The 23,783-nt window shown below is 46.0% G+C and overlaps 1 protein-coding gene across 3 annotated transcripts in view; it reads left to right on the forward strand.

Moving 5' to 3' along the window:
* Nucleotides 1-1,632: 1,632 nt before the first annotated feature.
* The window catches only part of LOC101172397 (neuropilin-2), a 94,772-nt gene continuing 72,621 nt past the window's right edge, over nucleotides 1,633-23,783 (forward strand). The window contains exons 1-3 of one of the 3 annotated variants that reach the window (XM_023950505.2): nucleotides 1,633-2,552; nucleotides 13,721-13,901; nucleotides 22,820-23,001. In XM_023950505.2, coding sequence (XP_023806273.1) covers nucleotides 2,471-2,552; nucleotides 13,721-13,901; nucleotides 22,820-23,001 — 445 coding nt within the window. In that variant the 5' untranslated portion in view covers nucleotides 1,633-2,470. The remainder of the gene's footprint in view (nucleotides 2,553-13,720; nucleotides 13,902-22,819; nucleotides 23,002-23,783) is intronic. The other 2 variants (XM_011473642.4, XM_011473641.4) reach the window with 2 other exon arrangements.

Genomic DNA, 23,783 nt, shown 5'->3' on the forward strand with positions numbered 1-23,783 from the left:
CTGAGTTTGAGCACAGAGAGGTTCTGTTCAAAGCTGATCTTTGTGTTTGATGATCGTCAGAGATCAGGACTGTTTCATCCAATCTTTACTCCTCCTGCCGTCAGCAGTGACACGGCATGTTCTTCTTCCAAAGTAAAATGTGGTTTTTATTTCACTTTAAACAAGTTTCATCTGCAAATTGGAAAGAAATGAAAGTTTTCCTGCAGTGAAAACGCTCATTTTGAAAAATCTCTGAAATTCTTCAACGATCTGCAACAAAAAAACAAAAACCTTTCTTCTCTTTGAGAATGACAACATCCCATTTAAAACGAAGAAATCCCAAAGCTCAAAAGAACATGATGCAGATGCAGAGTTCTCCACGGGAACGTCTCCTTCTGGGCTTCTGCTGTCAGTCTGTTTATGAAACCATCAGTTTTGGGTGAGGAAGCCTGAAACCTCTGAAAATGGTTTTTGGTCCTGCTGTGTTTCTAAGACCACTTCGGTCCACTTTGAGCGAAACAGTTCGAACCTAAAGTTGAGGCGGGTTCACTCTGTGCCTCAGAGGTTCTTAGCTGTACAAATTTCAGACATTTACACGCCATGTGCCCCTCGTGGTCTCATCAGCTGGCAGATTGCAGTGGACAAGGGTGGGTTTGGTTTCAGTGGAAAGATGCAGGAGGACGGGCAGCCAGAGGGACCTGAGGGCCCGGTTACAGGGGTCACAGGAGCACCGGCACCGAGCAACACCCCCACCAGACACTGATCTGCCACAGAAAATACCTTCTGACCTGCAGAGTGCTCCTCCTGTGAGCACCTCTACGAGGAGCAGTTACTCCCAGAGTGATGCAGACATTTGAGAACCCCCCCCCCCCCCCTCCTGCCTCCAGATCGTGGCGCAGACTCAGAACTTCTTCTCCCACAGAAGCTCGTTTCCATAAATAATGTGCCTGTGGTGTAAAAATCACCAGAGAGCCTGTGATTAGCTCCTCCATCACAGAGGACTTCACCACGACATCTCAACACCAAACCCAATTTAGTTTCACGGAGCTGCCGGTGACTTCAGCTGTGCCATTAGGGCCTGCGCGTGCGCGTTTCTGTGCGCCAATATGAGCAGGGTGCGCGCTGGGGAGGCAACCCGCGAGCCCAGATTGGTTTACTTTAACAGACCACGAGCTGGGGTTTTACTGAAACACACCTCCCCCTGACACGGATCTGGGAGCGAGGGGACACGCACACGCACAAACCTTGCAACGGAAACCCCGCACACCTCTGCTGAGAAACCTAAATCTCAGCGTGAAAAGTGCACGGCCGCAGCTCTGACCCTCTCCAGCTGGAGACCAGCGTTTGGTTCATACTTGGAGACAAGTGTGTGTGCGTGTCTACGTGCGTGTGCATGCGTGAGTCTGCGTCCAAGGGCCCGCCTTCTCTAAAGAAGTCACAACATTTTCTTTGGGGGCAGAAGTGAATGTGTTTCCAAAAAAGGAGGACATTTGTGTGAAACTTGGCTCCGTTTGTTCCCATGATGCAGCGCTGCCGCGTTTCCCGCTCCAGACTAATAAATCTGTTTGTGCGGAAACCTTTCTTTTTTCTGTCGTAAAAAATGTCCATGTTTTCCTCAGCAGTGAGAGAAAGGAGAGGAAAAAAACTTCAGTTTAAGAGAAATTAGCTTAAAACCAAACCGTTTTTGGAGATCAGGCACTGAGAACAAACTGCTCTTTAATCAGTGAGGGGCTAAACAGAGGCGGGCCGAGCTGCCAACTGTAATCCGATACGCGCTCACGTGTACGACGCGCACGCGCCCCGAAACTGGGGACTGAGTGAGCGGCGCTGCTCGCTGCCACACAGTCAGAGGAGTCAGGAGAGGAAGGAGCGCACCGGCAGAGCCCGCGGAGAGGAGAACGCGGAGAGACACGCAGCCTGCGACGCAGCGCGGAGGGCACCGCGCGCGCCCTCTCCGTTACGCACCATAAGCGGAGTGGCGCGTTTAGATGAGCGCAGCTCCGCTTCAAGGACTTGAAGAAGTTAAACCGGAGATTCTGGATCGTTTCCGAGACGGAATGGACTTTTCAAATTCTAGAAACCCAGAGAGGGTTTGCTGACAGTCCAGGTGGTTTTTATTTCTTTTATTTTTGAGTTCCATATTTAAAGCTTCACGTGTCACCTGCGTTTTCAGGGTCAGTTCCCACGCGCGTTTTCCCTCAGAGACCCGGCGCGCGCACTGCGCGCAGAGCGAAGGATGCCGCGGCAATGAAACTCTGTTTGGGGCGACAATTCCGCTGATTTTGGATATTTTTTGGGGGGTAAAGAGTCAGAAAAAGGGGAAAGGCGATTCAGAAACAGCTACGCGTTCTTGGACAGCGCCGCGTGCGCAGGAAGCGCAGGACCGACCGCTCAGTCAGAGTCTGCGCCAGCGGGACCGACGCGCTGTCCGTCCGTTTCCCCGGGAGGAGAGGAAGTGTTTTCACTTCTCACAGTTTACTCCTCATAAAGGATGAAGATGGATGTACCCGCATGGCTCACGGGATGTATGCTGGCGTTTCTGCTGCCTTCAGGGGCAAAAACATCCAAAGGAGGTAAGTTCACACTTTTGCTGCTTAAAACAAACGCAGCTCTGTTTATCTGTTTATTTGTTTTCCTGGAAACGAACCTGAGCTTTGGGAAAAACTTAGGAGTTTCCAGCTGAGCTTTTCAAACTTTCAAATGTGTTTTTCTTTACGGTGAAATGATGGTTAAAAATCAAACTCCATATTTGTTCACATCTTAAATTTATCCTCCATCATTAAAAAGAATAAAAAACCCAAATGCTGAATTTAGATTTAAAAACATTTGTTTGTAAATTAATCCTCTGCAGAGTCTGTAGCTGGACGATCTTAGCCGGTTCTACGAAGACCTGTGTGCTCGACCGGTACCGATACCGGTTTTTGTACCGGTTTCCGTTCGTTTGATGGAGCTCGATCACGGATATCAGGAACTTTTTACCCGCAATCATAAAAACGCATCACAGAAGACGCGCAGGGAAATGTCCGCGTGACACAGTCAAGCTCCATCCACACCTTCAGAGCTCATCTCCGGGTTTTTTTCCCCTCCCGACAGAAACGACAGTTTTCCGTTCCTCAAGTGTTGCCACCGCGCTCACGCGCACGCGCTGGTTTCGCCCGGGCCACCGTTTCCCGCTGCCGCCGCTGCGGTTTGGCTGTGTTTAGTGAACGCGCTCGCGGCGTGCGGTTGTCGATCAGCAGCTATTCATGAACGAACGCCGCCGCGCGCCGCTACCAGCTGGATTTTTCTCTTAACGGCAGTCACGCGCCACAGCGACGGTGTAACTTTACGCGCAAATTACGCAGCGGTGGAGGAAACTCCAGCAGGCGCACGCGGGGGAGGGGGGGTATTTTCTTCTGTAACTGTAGGAAGATGGACGTGATTACAGATTACACTCTTCACGCACGTGCAGGAAAAAGAAGGGAGACTGATTTGTTTAAAGCGGGGCTCTGTTTTCTTCTGGGCCTCCTCTGTCTGCTCCTCTTTTGAAGATCCCATGACTTGGGTCAGGAGGTCCAGCCTCCAGGTGCTGTTTTAGAAAAGCATCAAGAGGAGGCGCAAGAGCACCCCCCACCCCCACCCCCAACGCGCGCTTCTGCCCATAAGAACTTTTTCACGCACATATCACTTCAGCCTAAGTACTTCTGGGTGTTTGGGTCATTCTCATGTCTGCTGACGTCATCCACGCAGCAGTTTGCACCAGTTGTTGGTGGAGAAGCTTTGAGGCCTCCTCTAGCTCCTCTCCAGACCTCCTCTGTGACTGAGAACCACAGGAACGATCTCAGCTGTGGGCCTGTCACACCGAAGCTCCCTCGGCGTCACGGCCTCCTCTCCACTGCTGCCTCCGGAGGGAGGAGAGCTACCGAGTGTATGCGGAGCTGCGGGCGGGTGGAGGTGGGTATAGGAGCTGAAGGGATCGGAAGAATGATTTTTCTCTTCTCCTCTCTGTTTGAAACTGCTTCTTCATTCCGTTTGATCCCAGCTGCGCCTGGAAGGAGATAAACGGACATAATTGGGCACTCAGAGAAGCTTTCTGCCTCAGTAGAGTCTCTGCTGAAGATGCGGGATGATAACGCGCGGGGGGGGGGGGGGGGGCATCTCTGTCAACTCTGCTCCATGAAGTTTGGGTTGAGCTTTCAGCAGAAACCGGAGTTGGTTGGAGGATTCTGGGAGAGACAGCTGTCAGTCAAAAGCTTCAAATACGTTTTTAAGATGATTCCAATCTAGCTTTTTTCTTCTGATAAAACATTTGCCTCCAAACAGTCTTAATTCCATCCATTCATCCATTTTCATCACCTGCTGAATCCGGTCATAGGGTTGCTGGAGCCTATCCCAGCGACTGTCAGGTGAGCACTAAACACTGTTTGCTGAACTGTGGAAGAAAAGCCGCAGAAACCGAAAAGTCCCAGCCAGAATTTGAAAAGGACCTTCTAGCTGTTAGGCGAAGCGGTAACCACTACCCCACCATGCAGCCCCTCTTAATGCAAAAAGATAATATTTCTAATGTTTTGCAGAAAGTATTTTCTGTAGAAATCTGTATTTTCCTCAAATTGCATGTTTGTTCTGTTCGTTCCTCTGCAGTTCCATCTGCGCAGCAACAAAAACCTGATCAGTGAGGAGAGTTTAGGGAGCGATGGTGAGGTGGTGGTAGCATGGGGGGACTGGGGGGCAGAGTGGAACCACCATCCCAGATCCACCTGTCCCTCTGCTGGGGGGGGGGTCCAGGCCAGACTGCGATTAGAGGCTGAAAGATCTGCTTCTCGTTGGAGGAGGACTGGACCGAACGCAGCAGAAACATTTTAATGTGACGTAACTTCACTTCAGTCTGGAAGGAGAACGTTAGAAAAATGGTTTAATTATACAAACTTTGATGTTTTAAGTCAAACTTGTCAAAGAGGACCTGATTGGGGTGTGGGGGGGACTTTGACTTATGGGGTGTAACCCTTGTTCTATCCTAGGCACTTTAACATTGGGTCATCTAGACCCACTAGACAGTGCTCTGAACCTTTTTTCTTCAATGATTTGTGATCTTCACTGGTGTCCATGGATTACATGAAATCTTTCCACCTTTATCCACCTTTGTCATGGTAGGGAGAACACCTCAATGGAAGGGGGGGGGAGGTGTTTGGGAGTTTCTGACATGAACATCCAGTTTGCTGTGAGTTTGGTGGACCTCTCCTGTTGCCGTAGCTTTTCTGACCTTCGTCTTTAAAGCAGAAGACAGTTTTTCCTTCAGAGGAACAAATCTGGACGCCCTCCTATGGACAAAGAAAAATGTGTCTTTGTGAGTGTGCCCCCCCAGGACGAGGCCTCACTGAGTCATCCTGCTGCCAGTTCACGGCCGTCCCTGACCATATCTTTCTCCACACCTCCCTCCCTGAACGCTCAGCCCCCCCTCCCTCCCCTCCATCAGCTTCAGTCCTCCACCTCGGTGGGATTTCCCTTCAGCCTCTCAATGTTTCTCTCAGTCCGTGTTTTCTTGCGTTCACACTCCGTGACCAACTCTCATTTAATTGTCTGCTTTTGTTGTCATAATTTGCTTTAAGAAACATTTCTGATCCAGATTAGATGGATCGGGACGATGCCGTCCACCTTCAGAACATCATGTGGATCTAAACGCTCAGCAATGACACCAAACTGGTCTGTATTTCTGACAAAGGGAGGGTGACACGAACAGAAAAGGAACAGGAAAAGGAAACCACAGACCTCATGAAGGCAAACGGTGAAAGAAAGAAACCGGCTCAGAGACAAGCATGAAGCTGCTGGAGGATCGTCGCTGTTCAGCTGCTGGTTTAGCACAAAAGAATTCTGCTTCAAAGATTTCTGAAATCCAATTCAATTCAGTTTTGTTTATATAGTCCAATGTTACAACCCAGGTGTCTCAACAGGCTTCACTAATTGTGCAAAACAAAAATCCGTTAGAAAATACAAGAGCTGAACCGAACCGAACCAAACTGGCATCCCTGCCTTTACCTCCTTCTCTGTAAGGAAAAACTCCTAAATAAACAGATTTTGGGAAAAAAGAAGAAACCTCAGGGGTGTCCACATGAAGGAGGGATCCTCCCCCAGGACGGACAGGCGATGTACCAGAACTCATAGAGAAGAATTAACTTATCTAAATCTACAACTACATATTTGAATAGTCCAGACTGGTTTAAACTCAGACACAGAACGGTCAGATAATCAGATCAGATCTGCTGATTAGCAGATCCATCAACGTCACTCACTTCATCAGAGATGAAGGATGAAGGTGTCTGAACCAGGAGGTCTCAGGATAAACTGTTTGATCTCCAGAACATCTCCTGTTTGTCCAGATCCTGAAGACCCTAAAGGCAGAGAACGTCCAGGATCTTTGTTCACCTGGACTTCCGATCAGAAAATCAGTTATTCATCTTTCAAAGAGTGAACATTAAACGCATCAAAGTGAAGGAGAGGTTTGTCAGAACGTCGTTGGACTCCAGTTTACTGAAAGTTCTTCTCATGAACTGCAGTAACCTTCAGACCAGGTGGACGGATGTTCACATAGATGTTTGTCCTGAAGACAAAGAAACTTTGAAAAACATGAAATGATTCACTGAGTTAAAGCAGACAGCACTGTTTCTCAGGCCTTTATCGTTCCAAAATCTTCATCGAACTCGTTTCTCTGAAGCTGTTTGGACTTTTACAGTTTGGGGGGAGGGGGTGGGGGCAGCTGAAGATGTTTCAGCTCCATCAACCTCTGAAAAGGTTCCTGACGTCCAAACGTTTGCTGGTTCTGCTGATCATTTCTATGAGGAGGGAGGTGGGCTGCTGTAGGGGTGCCCGTGCCCCCCCCTCCCCCGTTTCCATGATGCTTTTGCAGGTTTATCAGAGGAGGAGCTCAGAATCCTTCAGCTGAACTGAATCCTGTCTGTCTAAAGAGACTCACAGCTTTGAGTTTCTTTGGAGCGTCTCTCCGTCAGAAGTTCCTCTTAAATCTTCTGGATCTTCTGCTCTCCTAAACTCATTCTTCATTCCTGTGAGCTGAGGAGCACGTTCCCGTGTCAGGACTTTTCATCCATCACTCGGCTTTTTTATGACTCCCGGTTTTCCCCTGACTTTTTCCTCTGTTGGAGAAGTTCTCCGTCTCGGTTCTCCTCACACATACACGGCGGGTAGTTTTCCACTGAGCGTTGCTGCGGGGGCACCTGGACTCAGCCCCACCTGTTTGTGTGTCGGCTCCATTTTCTGTCTGCTGAGCTTTTCTGAGCTGCTGACTTTCTCCTTTCAGATGATGAGAGACAGATGTTCTTGTACTGTTCTCCCTCTCATCCTTTCTTCCTGTCTCTGCTCTCCGGGTTCAGGAACAGCTCTGTGGTTCTCTGGTTCAGGTCCAAACAATACCTCCCAGCTTGTTGTTTCCATCATGCTACACAAAGAGTTGGAAAGCGGGATTTCTGCATCTGCATTTCTGGTTTGAGGCTGTGAGAGAACAGATCAATGAGAACCGCAGAAGAACAGAGAAGGAAAGCAGTCCGTCTGACGTCTCCCTCAGGCTTTGGTTCAGAAGGTCACGACAAGCTGAGTGTACAACATTCAACCAGTTTTCTGGGGCGTCCAAATAACAAGACTCAGTGTGGAGTTTGGGGTGTTTGGGCCAGCGTGGGCGGACAGCAGACTTCCGTTAACAAGCGCTCTGTTCATCTGGATAAAACTCAAATTTTTTCTTTTTTTTTTAAACGTCGATGCTTTGATGGAGCTGATGGAAGGAAAAGCAGAATCGAACCTGAGACAGACCTCAGCCTCACGGGAAGATGAAGATCAGAACATTTGCATTTGAAAATACAGATCCTGCTCAGTTGTGCAGAGCAGTTCTGAGAGGAAAAGTGTGTGTGTTTGTGTGCCAGAGATGTGCACATGTAGGAAAAGTCGCTGAATAAGTGTTATCAGGATGCAATACTAAACACAGCAGAGGGCCATAAATAATGCAGTGACCTGTCTTATATCTGTGCTCCACTGCTTAGCACCATTTACCACCATTTACTGTGTGTGTGTGTGTGTGTGTGTGTGTGTTTTAATGTGTTCATGCATGTCTGTATGTGTGTGTAAATATTTTTGTGATTGTAGGTGTGTGTATGTGTGAATGTGCTGCTGTGTGTTAATATGGTCATTTGTGTGTGGAATTGTGTGTTGGTATTCATGCCATCGTGGGGACAATGATCTGGTTACACAGTCACGGAGTGGGGACCAATTTGGGAGTGGGGACCAAAATCCTGGTCCCCATCATTGTGTGTGTGTTTGTTTAAATGTTTTCTGTGTGTGTGCTTGGCCCGGATTTTGAATCAACATAGTTGTGTGATGTTTTGTGTTTCCACAGTTGTTGGTTTAGAAACTCAGATTTTGGTCGACATGTTTTCAATGGAGACGGAACCGTGACCGTGTTTTTGTCTATCCCTCCTCAGACGTCCCTGCTCTCTGGAGCATTTTTTGGGGTGGCGGAGCCTGACGTGACACCACATCTGATTGGAGCAGGCTTGGTGGCTGTGAGCCACATTTAAAGGATGATTCTATCTTTTAGCTTTTTGATTATTCTGGACAGGAACTCTGGTTTCTTCCTGGCTCAGCAGATCCTCCGCTCTGACACACAAACACTCTGAAGATTGATTTAGTGTAGAATATAAATTAGCATCACGATTGATTTTGTTTTGGAAGAGGTATTTAAATGCTTTCTTCTTGTTCTCCACACATAACAAAGTCTGCCTGCTGATGTCTATGCTCAGAGCTGCAGGAACGTCTCCCTGTGTGGAACCATGTGAGCAGCAGTGCAGTCCTTAATGCGTGTCCTTTCTGAATGACTTTCAGTCCGTGGATTTATAGAGTCATAGAACTGAGCTGACGCCTAACGCCAGCGATACACAGCGCCTGCCTCCATAAGACTTCCTCCCTATACATCAGACTGTTTTCATCTGCTCTGAGGCAAAGGTGAGGAGGAGCTGGACGAGCCAACGTCTCACAGCAATGCATAAAGAGGCAGAAACCCTTTGCTGTCATGCATTGAACTGCAGGTGTTGCTGCTCACTGTTTTTCTATGAGCAGGTCATTTAAGGCTGAAAAACAACTGAAAGACAAGAACGACCCTTCGCTGAAAAACCTGCACTCACTGCCTACTAGTGCTATAGGGATGTGGGATGTTGTTCAGGCAGGTGGTGGTGCTATAGGGGTGTAGGGTGTTGTTCAGGCAGGTGGCGGTGCTATAGGGGTGTAGGGTGTTGTTCAGTCAGGTGGTGGTGCTATAGTGGTGTGGGATGTTTTTCAGGCAGGTGGTGGTGCTATAGTGGTGTGGGATGTTGTTCAGGCATCTGGTGGTGCTATAGGGGTGTAGGGTGTTGTTCAGTCAGGTGGTGGTGCTATAGTGGTGTGGGATGTTTTTCAGGCAGGTGGTGGTGCTGTAGTGGTGTGGGATTTTGTTCAGGCAGGTGGTGGTGCTGTAGCGGTATTCATGTAGAATATTTCACATCTCAACAGATGCCAGACCTGCATCTTCAGTATCTTCATGACCTCGACAGGCAGAGAATCTGAGTAGACCCATGGATATGATGGACAATTTGTGGAGGTGTTCCTCAGCGATGGTCTAGCTGCGTGATGCAAATGTACCGAAATGGACCAGAACTTTTTCCAGCATTGATGCCTCTAAAAAGGATGGGAGTTTTTAAGGGCAAAAGGGTCCAACCAGAAAATTACTGTCCTGAAACAGTTGGACTGAAACTTGCTCCTCTTTTTATTTAATTCATGATTCTGTCTAACTTATTTATCCTTTGATATTAATACATTTTTAAATGTTAATTTTAAAAGCATTTTTTTATTTCTAGAAAAGTTGAGGACTGGATAACAAACTAAACAAAAAATATGTTTTTACCCTTAAAATGAAGAAAAGAAAATTCAAATGATGGAGTTTGTTCATTTGATATTTTATCTTTAAGTAAAGATTGTTTTGGATTTTTTAATCTCAGCCCACATGGACTTGACTTTTCCAATTTGACAGAAGCACCACGATGAGAGCAGCTGCTGCTGCACAGACTCCCCAGAACTCTCCTCTGCAGAGGCTTTTTAAGGTGCTGCATCAGGGGTTGACATAGCCCAGAAATTTGCACTGGCCCACAGGGCCAGTAGTTTTTGAAACTTACTGGCCCTGCCTGAAAGTTACTGGCCCGACACCGCGCATAGCGGGACCCGCCGCTCCGCAGGTGCTTGCAACTTTAGGGGGGTCCGGGGGCATGCCCCCCCGGAAACTTTTAATATGGTGCAATTTGGTGCATTCTGGTGACATCACTTATTTCTACACTTTTCAATGTCTGAAAATAGACCATATCAAACTTAAATCTGCTCTAGTCTGTTTCAGATGTTTTGAAGAGAGCACTGCAGTGTAGTAGGTAACACTAGTTCAGAAGTTTTCATGGTGCTTCTAACGGCAAATATCGCAATAAATCATAAACCTTAAATGTGTTAAAACAATCTAATGGCAGCTTGAACCATTTAACGAATCAAATAAATCCCTTAATGCATTTGACCAATCGGATGGACGCCTTCACATTGTTGACCAATCAGATGGAGCCCTGTTATGTTAGATGTTTGTAACCTATGTCAACGTGGGTCATTTGGAGTATAATTTTTAAACTGGGAATGGTTATTTGGTTATTTTGCTGTTTGTTTATATACCGCAAATTATATCGTTATCGCAATTTTAATCTCTGATATCGTATATCGCGAGTTTTCCTCATATTGTGCAGGTCTAACTGAGATCATTCAGCGAACTAGAAATACTTACTGCTTACAGTGTTGTAAAGAAAAACAAAATTAAGTAGTTTAACATTCTACTGCATTTGAGTCTGAGATTCAGGTATTTGGAGTTGCCTTTGATTCTTTGACATTCATCTTAAAGCTTAGTGGATACAGTTTCATCTTCAATCTTCTTCCACTTTCGGCTTCTCCCATCAGGGGTTGCCACAGCGAACAAGTCGCATGGTAAATTTGGCAATGTTTTACGCCGGATGCCCTTCCTGACGCAACCTTCTCAAACCGGGCTTGGAACCGGCAGAGGTAGAGAAGGGAACAGGGAGCAGCCCGGAGTCGAACCCGGGTTTCACGGACGGAGGGCGCCGCAAACCAGCATGAGCTAAACTGGCAGTTTCATCTTCAATGCATTCATTAAATATCTTGCTGTCCATACTACTAATTATACCCACTACTCCATCCAACATATTCCTATCTATTCCTGCCATGTCTTCCACATCTCTGACATGCTTCAGTCTCTCTTCAGTGACGGTGTCGGATTTATAATCAAATGTAATAATAACCCACTGGCTTGTGCCTTCGTTGTTGCTGTTTAACATTGTTTTGTATTGAATTGTTACATTCAATAAAGTTTGGGAAAAAAAAGTAGTGAGCGCGTGCCGCGTGGTGCTCTGCAGTGAAAGCCGCGCGCGCGCAGGCGGGAGAGGAGAAGTGATCAAAGGTTTCCCATAGAAACCCTTGAAGTCTGAACACAGGACTAGCAGAAAAACTAAATTATGAAGACGAGGTAAATCTACACGTTTTCGCAAAATTTACTTTATTGAAAAAGGTGAAGAATATATAAACCGTTAAATATTTTAGTGGCCCGAGCGGACAAGTGAAAAGTAAAGTCTTGTGGTCCGCACTGCTCGAAAAACAGGACCGGGCCAGCGGACAAATGGCTATGTCGAGCCCTGTGCATGTTCGCACCGATCCGTGGTTTGTGGCTGGTCGCTTCACCACTCCATCCGGGATAACGCTGGCTAAGCAGCGAGCTAAAAAGGTGTTTGGCTGATGTGGCTGTGAGATGCCAGCATGCTTAAACACTAACACAGGTGGCGCTGCCCTGAAATGCATCTGCCTCCGTTACATTCTTCTGGTAACTCTGCTCCTGTGTTACCGTAGTCACCGGGGAGACTGGACACAGACAGGAGAGGCTGATTGGACTAACAGCACGAGGGAGGCGGACACAGACACCAGCGTGTCCGTCATGGGGTGTTCTGGGTGCAGGTCTTCTCCTGGAGGCTCAAACGTGTCATTTTTAGCAGTGAGATCTCACGTCTGTTTGTTTGGAGTTGATCTTGAAGATAAGTGGTGGAGTGCTCCCTGATGTTTTTGTGATTTCCTGTTTGCACATGTGACTCCTCTCTGAGTAACTTTATAGTTTCCACTCTATTATTAGCCGTCATGCTCTGCTCTGCAGACTGGCTTGGCTGGCTGTGTCACCCGTGCAGGGAGGGGGGACAGGAATCGGGCCGTCACTGTACAGAAAGTTGGATCGGACCATCCTGTTACACAAACTTCTCAGAGGAACTTCCTCCCTTTTTTCTAGTCAGGTGGTCTTCATATTTTAGCCTTGACTGAGGCGTAACACGAACCCAGAGGAGCTGGATCGTGAACTGTTCTTCTTTTTCTCCCAAAAACAGGAAACCAGTTTAGGGCTGCATAACAGAAAAGCACTTCCCTCTGAGAAGCCGGCATTCATGGAGGATTTCTCCATTTGAAGAACCCACTCCACCCTGGTTTCCCTCACAGAAGCAAAGTCACAGTTTGAACTTTTATTTTGTGCTGCTCGTACAGAGACACTTCCTGTTTCAGAGAAAACTGGTTAAAGTTTAGCAAATGATCTCTGAAATGATTTTAAGTGTGAAGTTTTCCATAATGTTGTTAGTTTTAGGATGACAATCTGCTGACTCAGCAGGAATTCATCCCAATTAAATTCTGTGGATTCACAGTTGAAGCTATCCATCCACACAAAGAGTAAAAAAATGTGATAAGAAAGCTAAGAAAACCTCCCCAATCGGGTTTGTTCTGGCCAAAATAGACCAAAACCACCGTTCCATCAGATTTGCTGGTGGGAATCTGTCCCGAAAAACGTTGTCTTCTTGTCCATTTGTTCCAGAGAGTGTGAAAGCTCATCAGAACTCTGGATTGGACTCAACCATTTTTGTCTTAGAGGGGGGAGTTACACCCACCTTTTTGATTTGGTTAGAACACTCATACTAGCCCCAAAAAAGTTTGCTCGTGTGAATATTTTTATGCACACTCTCTGTCCAGACCAAACAATACTCTACCTCTGATGGGAGGATTGCAGATTCGATTCCCGCCCATGTGTCGAGGTGTCCTTAAGCAAGACACTGAACCCCACCTTGCCTCTGGTGGGTCAGTCTGCAGCTATGAACGACGTGACACGGACGTATGACTGCTGACAAGTGGACTCGCTTTAAGACAGGAGGCAGGGCTTCTGGGAGGACTGGTGTGTGGGACACCCAACGCCGTTCACGCATGAAAAACACACAGCTTTTAGTGCGTCCAGATGCTGGGATGACCTTTGACACACACAAGGAAATCTTCCCTCCACGTCGTATCACCTCCAGAAATCTGCTCCAAACCCGTTTACAGGATACGTTGGAAGGAACCCAGGAGGCTGTGCATCAGTCAGCACGCTTATCTCATATTTTCAAGGGGAGATCCAACATAAACATCTCACTGCATCTACTTTCACACCCACTCCACCCAGTGACACTGCAGCCTGTCTGCCTAATGGTCGGACAGAGGTTCAAATCCCTGCTCAGTCGCTGGATGACCCTCATATCTCTAACTGTAAAACCTGTAGGTGTCTTTAGGTGAAGGTGTCTGCTGAAAGCTGAATCCTCTGCAATGGTTTCACTCCTCAACTCCTTTCTCCTTCTAGCATCGGAGCCATGCGGCGACAACTTGGACGCGAGCGACGCCGGTTACATCACCACCCCCGGCTACCCGCATGAGTATCCGGCCAATCAGAACTGCCGCTGGATCATCACGGCGCCCGAGTCTTCTCAACGCATCGTCCTCAATTTCAACCCTCACTTTGAGATCGAGAAGCTGGACTGCAGGTGAGGAAACGGCCGTTTGTCTCCCTTAAGCTCCTCCCTTTTTGCGCGAGAGCGGCTGAACTTCAGCGTCTGCTTCTGCAGTATTTACTGCAGTAATCGCTCGGGGACCTCTCGTGGTTGTCAGCCTCTAATAATCCAAGTTTAATTACAACACATGTAATGTTCCACATCGGATGAATTAGGAGAGATTAGAGGATTTGGTGTCCGTCATTGTTTTTGGTGGTTTGGCTTTGGCTGCACCGTCTTAAAAAAACATCTTGTAAAAAAAAAAGACATGGACTGCAGAGATAAGAACAGACAAAGAGATTGTAAGAAAACGATGGGAAAAAATTGTTTTTGGATAAAACGGACAAGAAAATGGCAAAACACAACGAGGCAACTTCTAGTTTGGAAAGTTCTGGTCCTGTTCTACAGCTCCTAAAGAAAAATCCAATTCCTGACATCACGTATGCTATAACAGCGTAGCGTATATGCTTATTATTTATATTATACGTGTGTATGCACTCACAGGCTGATTCAAAAACGCACAGTTTCATCCCAGATCCAGTCGTTTCTGGTATGGAAGCGGGTTTCTGTGGACTTACATGAACAGAAATGATGCAGATGTTTGTTTGTTGGAGCTGAAGCATCAATACTTCGCAGCTTCTGTTGATTTATCCCTTTTTTTCTCTAAAATAAATTTCTTCTGCTGAAATTGACTGAAGATGATCAGATGACCGTCTCTGCATGAAGCATTCTGGTTATCAAACCATCTGTGGATGAGATTTGGTCCCCGGAGGTTTTCCAGTATTTTGTGGATCCGGTTTTTCTGGAGATCTGAACCTGAATCATGAGTGAAGTCTGGATTGAAACATTTCTACCGGCTTTGTCACATTTGACTCCACCGTTCTCTGAAACCCAGAGGATTCAAGCTCTTCAGGTGTTTCTGTTCAAGTGTTTGGTACCTAATCATTAACACTTTGTAGTTCCAGAACCAGTAGGTCCAAACCACTTGAACATTATCAAGGGAACAAAAAAGTCTGAGTGCTGCAAACCCTCCTGCCCAGGTGACCTGAGGAGTGTTAGTTGTGTTTTCAGATTCAGTGATGCTCAGGAGGGCCGGCACTAAAGAGCTTTTCACTCTGAAGACGCCTGAAAGTGTTTCTAAAATGTAGCTGTGAGGTTCAGAAGATGACAGCGTGGAGGAGAAGAGGACTTGTGAAAGAGCTCTGTGGGAGGCAGAGATACTCCATCCACAGGGAGGTTAATCCACAACCACCTTATACTCATGCAGGGAATAAACCAACTTCTCCTTTTAGTAAAAAAAAAAACAAGATTTTCATCTGCGAAAATGGACCAAATCAGGATTAGTTCTTTAGTTTTCTTCCAATCTTATGAAAGTCCCTCTCTGATCGTCTTCTGACCTATTGTCAAAGTGTTCCTGGGGTCTTTTATTTATGATTTTAGTGTTTTTAGCCAAAATCCCAAAACGTGTTGTTTTCTAGTTTCTGCAGAGCGGCAGGAGTTCATTAGAAATTCACCTCTGAGTTGTGGGCAGAACTGTTGGCGCCTCCATTTCCCATCATGTCTTTGTTTACATCTAGTTTACAGCCCCTCACAACCCTAAGCTAACATAAGTGGCAGTATCAGATCTATCCGTCCATTCAGCTTAGATCCAGATTCCAGCTCAGACCAGGACAACAAAGACGTTCATGGATCTATTTGGTCTGCAGGTGGATGATCAGAATGGGGCGGAGCAGGAAGCTTGTGGCCCCGCCCATAATATTATCTACGTCACAAAAGTGATCTTTAACAAACAACATTTTTTGTCTGCTCCTGATTTACCATTTGAACAAAGAAATTCTCAGAACGGCAATTTCAACCCGAATTCTCTTAATATGTCCTCCATCATCAGAAAAATGTTAGAATAATGTGTTCAGAACACCAAAAAGCCCATTTTTATCAGAGTGTGCTTATGGAACAGAGGATCTGATCACATCTGCCTCAAACTCAAACATCTGCGTCTTCACTGCCTTGGTAGCAGAGATTGACAAAAGGTGCCGACTCAGATAAATGGAAACAATGAAAAATTCCCGCTAGAACTCTCCATGACTTCCTTTTTCCGTCACATGACTGAAGGTAGCAGCCCAGCTTTAGTCGCAGACCTGCTGCATCTGCGCGGTGCTGAGTCACTTCAGACCTCGTGACGGAGCAGTGCACCAACAGAAATTGCTTTGTGTCTCCTCTGACAAAAAAATTCACACTTAGCTCATGATTTCACTTCTGCTCAACCCTTTGGATGCATCCTGAGAGGCTGTTTCATGAGAAACGAAGCCTCCTCTGGAAAACAAGAGAGGCTCAGGTGTTTCAGCTCTGACAGACGGAAGCAGAACCACCATCAGGGTGCTGCTCTTGGACTCACCTGGATCCAGATTGAAGCTGCATCAAAGTGTGAACACAAAACTCTCAGCACCTCCTGGATGAATCCCTCTAGCATATTTGCTCATGGGCTTAGAGCAGGAGAGGGAGTGGAGATGTCTGAGTCCTGAACAGGAGAAAGTAGAAAGCATGGATAAAGGCTTTGTAGAAACACAAACTCCAGACAGAGACTCATCCCAGCTCTGCGTGAATCCCTGAAGTTTGGACTGCAGAGATGTTCTGCAAGAATCAGAATCGTGGCTGGAACGTCCTGCGGTGTCTGTGATTTACTGCGGTTCAGTTCTTTGGTGAGACTGAAGGAGGTCCAACTTTTGGTCTGCAGATCAGTTTTTACCTCTGCTGTCATGTTTGATCAGCAGCAGTTCTGCCTGTTTTTTCCCCACATTTCTTTACTTTTTGGTTTAAAACAGTCCAGTTAAAAGTAACAAACAGCTCATCCAGTCATCTGCCATTTTTTCATTAAATCTTTAGACTAAACCGATTTAAAGAAGGATCGCCTTCTTCTCGTTTTTAAGGAAGTCGTCTGATCCTGATCCATACGAGCACAGAAGACAAAGCAAAAGAGCAACAAAGCTGGAGACAATTTGATTTACAGAATCACTTAACAGACAAACATATTGACTTTGGATACCCCCCCCCCCCCCCTCCTGTAAATGACAGAAAAACAAATCAGAAAACCGATTAGAAACAATGGAAAGATTCTCTCAGTTGAGTCGTTGAAGCGTTCCTGAGTGTTGATGATGTGGTCAGAGAACCTGGACACAAAGGAAGGTTGTCCCAATCGTTTGATGCTTTAACACAGAAGTCATTTTTTAAATCTAGAGACACGAAAGAAAACCGGATTTATTTCCTGAACAGAAAGATTTTATGTAACAAGGATTTTTGCAATAATTCTTCTCATAACAATGTGGTTTTGAGGACTTTAGACTCTTCTTTTGACACTGTCTTATAGTTCCATCACATGTTTCTGCAGACGTCTTCCTGTTTCTGGTCAATGAGTGGAGTTGGCCTAAAACTTTTACACTTTTATGTGGAGACAGAAAAGTGTTTTTCTGCTCCGAAACTGAAAGAAACCGTTTTACATATAGGTCTTGAGGGCTTATTGATTCTATATGTTCAATGGTCCGATTAAGAACGCTGGAAGCTGAGCAAAAAAATGGCCTCCGTTAGTTTCTCTTCATTTGACAGACTTGCCCCCCCTCAGACGAGGAGGCAGGAGCAGAGGAGCTCGGCTTGACCTCGTCCGGCGCTTTACATCTCCGTCTCTGAGGGGAAGATGGGTATCTGGGCCGTTTGCAGAGCAGCCTCGCAGGGAAAAGTGCAGCGTCAGGCTGTGCGGAGGGCAGGCTCAAATCATCCTGACAGCAACCTCCTCCACCGTTCTCCCCCTCCAATTCATCTGCCCCTTCCTCACCCCTCCTGCCCGAACCGCTGCCCAATGACTCCATCTATCATCTTTCACCTGCTCCTGCACCTCCCTCTCCGTCCTCCTTCATCAGCCTCTCCTGTGTCCAGCTGGATCAATCTGCTGCATGTTTCTTCCTGTTTTCTCATTTTCTTTTCCCGTCTTTCCTCCACCATCATTATTCAACCTTTAATATCAGAAATCGTGACCAACATACCGACTGACACATTTTGCTCTCAGCAAGTCGCCTTTGCTCCTCGCCCTCCATCCGTCTCGGCTTTTATTTTTCTGAACCTTTTCTCTTTTTTTACTGAAACTCTCCTCTTTCATTAAAACCTGCTCCAAAAACGACAGATTGAAGCACAGAAACTAGACATCCAACAGTGATTCTGGTGAACTCTTCGCGGTCGTACAGCTGCAGGTGTCGAGTAAATCAGCGAGGTAGAAGTGATTTATATGACAGAGAAGCTGCAGTCAATGATAATGGTTCCGCTAATGATGAAGACCTTGTCTTTGTGCTCTGCCTCCATCCGTCATTCAAGTTCTCGGCTCCCTGCCTTATCAAAAATGGAGGCCGGAAAGGTGGGAGGATGGTCAGCAGGCGTGCAGACGCACCTGGCTGCAGGCAGGAGTGGCGCAGACAGTGATGTGATGTGACGGCGGCCGTGGGGTCGGAGAGAGGTGCAGGCTGAGGCGGGGGGAGCGCTGCCGCATGTGGAGTGGCAGGGCGACTACCAGCTGTGTGCATTTAGCCGCCTGCGCGGTCGCATTAAGATCACAGCCCCCCCAGCAGCAGGAGAGCGCAGCATCCGGACCGGCGGCCCGACATGAAGGTGAAGCCGCTCGCTCTCAGCTGCAGGAGGGAGAGTTACCGCATCAATAAAAGCCAAATGAGCCTCTAATTATTTACATTTTCCAAATGGAAACCGACACCAGGAGGAAAAGCTCCTGACCACAGAAACACCTGCTGGAGGTGGACGCTGTCCAGCTGTGGTCAGACTCACACCAGTGTTCTGCTCTGAAGAACTCTGTGTCTGCAAACAGACATAATTAGGAACAGATTGGTTTGTCAGAAAAACGCTTATGAAGGTGCCGCATACTTCCCTTGCTGAAGAAAAATGAGAAAATTGTTCTGTTTGTTTTTTCTTCCTTTAAATGTGATTCCAAACTTCATGCAGTGTGACGCTGGAAACCCTCTGATGGGGTTTTGATCTTCATCTGAATTACACATCCAGGAGATCAATGCCTTCTTCTGGGAGCAGTGACAGCTCTTCTCTCTGGGTTGATGGCTTTTTTATTTATTTTTTATCATCAAGCTAACTGACCAGAACCTTCTGCAGCAGAACATCAGGATGTGGTTCTGTGGATCCTCAGATTATTACTGATTTATTTCATTTAGGCTTTAATATCAAAGACAGCGACCTCCAGAAACTCACAGGAATAAGAACCACCTTCAGTCACTGCAGGCAATAAAGACCAGAGTCCTGATCAATCTCTGTTACTGTAACAGCTCTGTGTGTGTGTGTTGGTGTGTGTGTGTAGGTGTGTGTGCGTGACAGTAGGTGTGTGTCAGTAAAGTACCAATCCTGATCAATGTGTGTTAAAACCATAATGAGGAATCGATTGGTTGTCCTGGAGACTCTGCCTGAACACACATGTCCACGTTTACACACTCTCATGCACACACCCACACACACACACACTGCAGTAATGGGTCTATTACGTGATATCAGTTCTGGTTCTTTGAGCTTCTTCAGGGACGGACTGGCTGCTGATTCTACCTTCAGTCCTTTCAGGATCATGGATTTATTCTTCAAGCATGGACTAAATATTCTGTATATCATTTTAACGTTGGTTAAAGTTCACTTTTAGCTCTGGCTTCTCATGAGATGCAGAAACTTTTGTTGATGATGGTGAGAAACTGTCCTGCTTGAAGCTCCGTCCGTCAGTTTCAGCCTCACTTAACCTCCGTAGATGTTGATTTGTGTGGCTTCTGGAGAAGATCAGCTGTGCCTGGAGCATGTGGGAAGCTGGAAGTCCTGCATGAAACCACGGTGACGGAGAGCTGTCGCCGCACTTTGGCTTCTTCATGAAAATCCCTGCAGTGTGTCTTGTTGTTGTTGAGGCTCCATCACGTCATCCTCGCCACTCGGTGTGAAGCAGGTCGTGTTTGTGTGAGTCAGCTCCATCTGCTGCTCGGGAAACTCTCCGCCGGTCCTTTCACTTCCTCTTCTGCCCGATGATCAGAGACAAACGACGGAAAGCAAACATGTGGAGAAGCCTGATTTAACTGGGATTTATCTTCATATCAGTTTTACAGCATATTCTGTCAGATTATTGTTGACAGTATGTACATTAGTCTGCTCGGTAAGTTTGGCTCTAACCAGGTACAGCTGGTGGACCTGTTGGGTCAATGTTTAAAAAAACCTTCAGATTTTGTTTTATTGGTCATTAATAGCAAAACGTTGATTCTCTTCAACCAAACATTCCTTTTTTAAAGTAAACAATGCTCATTTCTACTAATTATTAATTATCTTTGTTTGAACATTGGTCATGGTTGACTAAACAACAATCATTTTAACTAAACATAGATTGATTTTAGCTAAATATTGATGATTTTTATGTAAACATTAGTCATCCATCCATCATTTGATCTTCTCTGGTTCTTTGTTTTTCATGCTGTGAGTTTTAAATTCTCCACTATTTCACTGAGCTGAAAGTCTTTGTGATGAAGAGTCTGAACGGTCTGTAAGAAGCTAAGAACTCAAACCCCCAACCTCTCCCCACAGCCATAATCTGCAGATCTTTACTTCCTGCCTCCTCCTGAAAGCACAAAGCTGGATGGAGGGAGGCGTGAGGCGGCTCCACCTGTTTCCGTCTGTCAAAGGTGAGGCGGCGAGAAGCAGACGGTTCATGTTTTCTCTCCAACTACAAGAAACGCCGGAAAAACCAAAGTAAACGGGTTTTCTGTGGCCAGAACCTTATTGGAGCAGACACATGTGGAAAAAGACTCTTTAAATCTATAACCTGAAACACGTATGTAAAAGTCCAGAGAAGGTTCTGATTTGAATCTATCTGTAATCTGCAGATAAAAAGGTAAATCATCCCAAATAGGATTTCTCAAACCAGAAGTCTTAAAATGCTGTTACTCAGTTTAAATATCAAACTTTACTTGATTTTAGTTAAGTTTTATATAGTTAAATATATATTAATGCTGAACAAATATTAATGTATATTATTCTCTGACACCAGAGAGGACAAAGTTCTGCGTTCACAATCGGACCGTGTGTGACACCATTGAACCAAATGGTGGTGAAAGTGAGCGGTTGCATTCCCGCCTCATACCAGTGTGTTTATGTTGAAACCGTCACACGCGTGTGCTAAAATGAGCAAGGATTTATCATTTATAGTTTTATTAATCACACCAGGCTGAGGATCAACCAACTGAAAGGTTTTTCTTTATTGTCTCTTGCTTATTAGCAAAAAAAACCCAAACATTTTTCTAAATTTTGTTGTTTTTGTTTTTTGGACAAATTAAATCAAACCAAAACAAAGTCGTGTCCCAAAGATCGAGGTTTGAACCATTGACTGTATATGAAAACTGGACTGAGTAACGTCCCCCATAGAAATGGTTTATTCTGGCTCCAACCAAACTAAGTCAAATCAGTGGGCATTTTTTCACGATATAGACGTCTCCATGTTGGAGCCTGACGTCTTCAGTGAGCTGTGATTGGTCTGAGTTTCCATAGCAACCACTCTAACCAACCAGGACTGAGCTTATTGGAAGGCCACACCCCTACCACTTGGAAATCCGTCAAAGGTTTTGAACGTTGGATGTGGGGGCCAGCAGGCCTGAGAATTCACTAAGAGACTTTTTTGTAATTCACTTCAGGAATTTCTCCTCAGAGATGCATTTCAGAGCCGGACTGGTGTGTTTGTCTTCAGTGCAGCTGCTGGTCCTCCATGTTGGTTAGAAGAAAGTAAAACCGCCCATTCTTCTTTGTACAGAAAAGAGCGGTTCACCTTGAAGGCTTTTCGGTTGACAAAACGTGCAACAATACATCTTAACATTTGTCTGAAGAGACTCTTGACGTCAGTCATTTCTGACTTGATCAGTTCAAACTTTCAATTTGTGTTTGAGGCCTGAAGCAAAACATCACTACAGGCAGATTTTCTTTTTAGGAAAGACTGTGTCTGTCATTACTACACATGTTAAAGTCCTGCTTCCTGCTGAGCTCCAGACTTTTCAGAATAAAAGTCTGTAGTATGAGAGTGAGTGAACAGTGATCCTGTCCGTCACTCTGCCATTGTTTACGGCAGCATGTTTGGAAATTTTGTTGCTCTGTGCGCTGAAGCAGGAACCATGTGCCATCCATCCATCCATCCATCCATCCGTCCATCCGTCTGTCCATCCATCCATCCATCCATCTGTCCGTCCATCCATCCATCCATCCATCCGTCCATCCTTCTGTCCTTCCATCCATCCATCCATCCATCCATCCATCCATCCATCCATCCGTCCATCCTTCTGTCCTTCCATCCATCCATCCGTCCATCCTTCTGTCCATCCATCCATCCATCCATCCATCCGTCTGTCCATCCATCCATCCGTCCATCCGTCTGTCCATCCATCCATCCATCTGTCCGTCCATCCATCCAGCCATCCATCCATCCGTCCATCCATCTGTCCATCCATCCATCCATCCATCCATCCATCCATCCATCCATCCATCCATCTGTCTGTCCATCCATCGATAGAACCTGCTGAATCCCTTTTGGGGTCACAGGGTTGCTGGAGCCTATCCAAGCTACAGTTGGGCGAAGGCAGGGGGGGGATCATAGGATAGAACAAGGGTTAATCTGGTGGAAGGCAGGAACCATGTTCCTTCTGGGACGTTAAAGGTTTTCTATGTGCTTGAAGGTTCAACATTTTGTCTCCAAAATAAGAGATCTCATAAAGAAAAATGTGTATTACAGACTTTCTTTCTCGCGAGCAGACGTTCTGTTCTCTGCATCATCAGTAACTGTGTTTTGGTTCTGACCCGTGACTCACAGCAAAGACACGCCGTTCCTCAGCGTCTGTTGTCTTTTGCAGGTATGACTACGTGGAGATCCATGACGGGAACTCTGAGTCAGCTGATGTGCTGGGGAAGCACTGCAGCAACATCGCCCCCGCACCCATCATATCCTCGGGGCCGTCGCTCCTCATAAAGTTTGTGTCCGACTACGCCCACCAGGGGGCGGGCTTCTCACTGCGATACGAAATCTACAAAACAGGTGAGCCGAACGCAGCTTTATTGTGAAAATGGAAAAAGCATTTCCGGTATGGACCTTTATTTTGAAAAATGAGACACATGTGCTTCCATACTTTAGTGCATCAGGAAACTTTTCTTTGCTTGAAAGACAGAAGTAATGTTAAAAATGTAGAAAGGATGTCTTTGGTTTGAGCTCCAACAGAAATCATTAAAGTTCTTTTGGATCCACAGTAAACCTCTACATTGGTCCTTTGGTTCCGTGTTTCTTTGTCATTCTGGGAACTCCTTTGAGAACATTTTGAGAACTTCCCTGTAAAACAGTGTCGCCTGGGAGGAAAATAAGAAGAAACCAGAGATAGACGTAGGAGTAAAAAGATGTAAAAGTGGTGATTTATCCAGTTTTACCAGTCGGCCTTGTTTGTGTTTGTTTTCTTACTAAAAAAGCTCACGCTAAAAAGACCGTCCCACCCTAATGCTCATTAACCGGTCTGGTCTGGTTGGGTTTGCTTTACACTCAGCGTTTTTGTGGACCGATCCGCGGGAACAATCTCAGTTTGAAATCAGACGGGAAAACGAGAAGAGAATCCGACAAACACTGTGGTTACGTTGTGGTTATCGCTGTTCGTCCTCCCTCAGTGTCAGACGTGATGGTAAACGTTTATTACGTCATCCTCAGTGCCGGCTGTCAACTACGACCGTGTTTTAGCGCCACCATAAAGGAAAATAAAATATATGTACATTATAGATGATAAAGTCAACATTTTACAAAAGAAATGTAGATTTATGGTTTAAAAAGTCACAATT

This window comes from Oryzias latipes, chromosome 21 (genome assembly GCF_053564925.1).
Source record: "Oryzias latipes strain Hd-rR chromosome 21, Olatipes_Hd-rR_3.1".
Lineage (NCBI taxonomy): Eukaryota > Metazoa > Chordata > Actinopteri > Beloniformes > Adrianichthyidae > Oryzias > Oryzias latipes.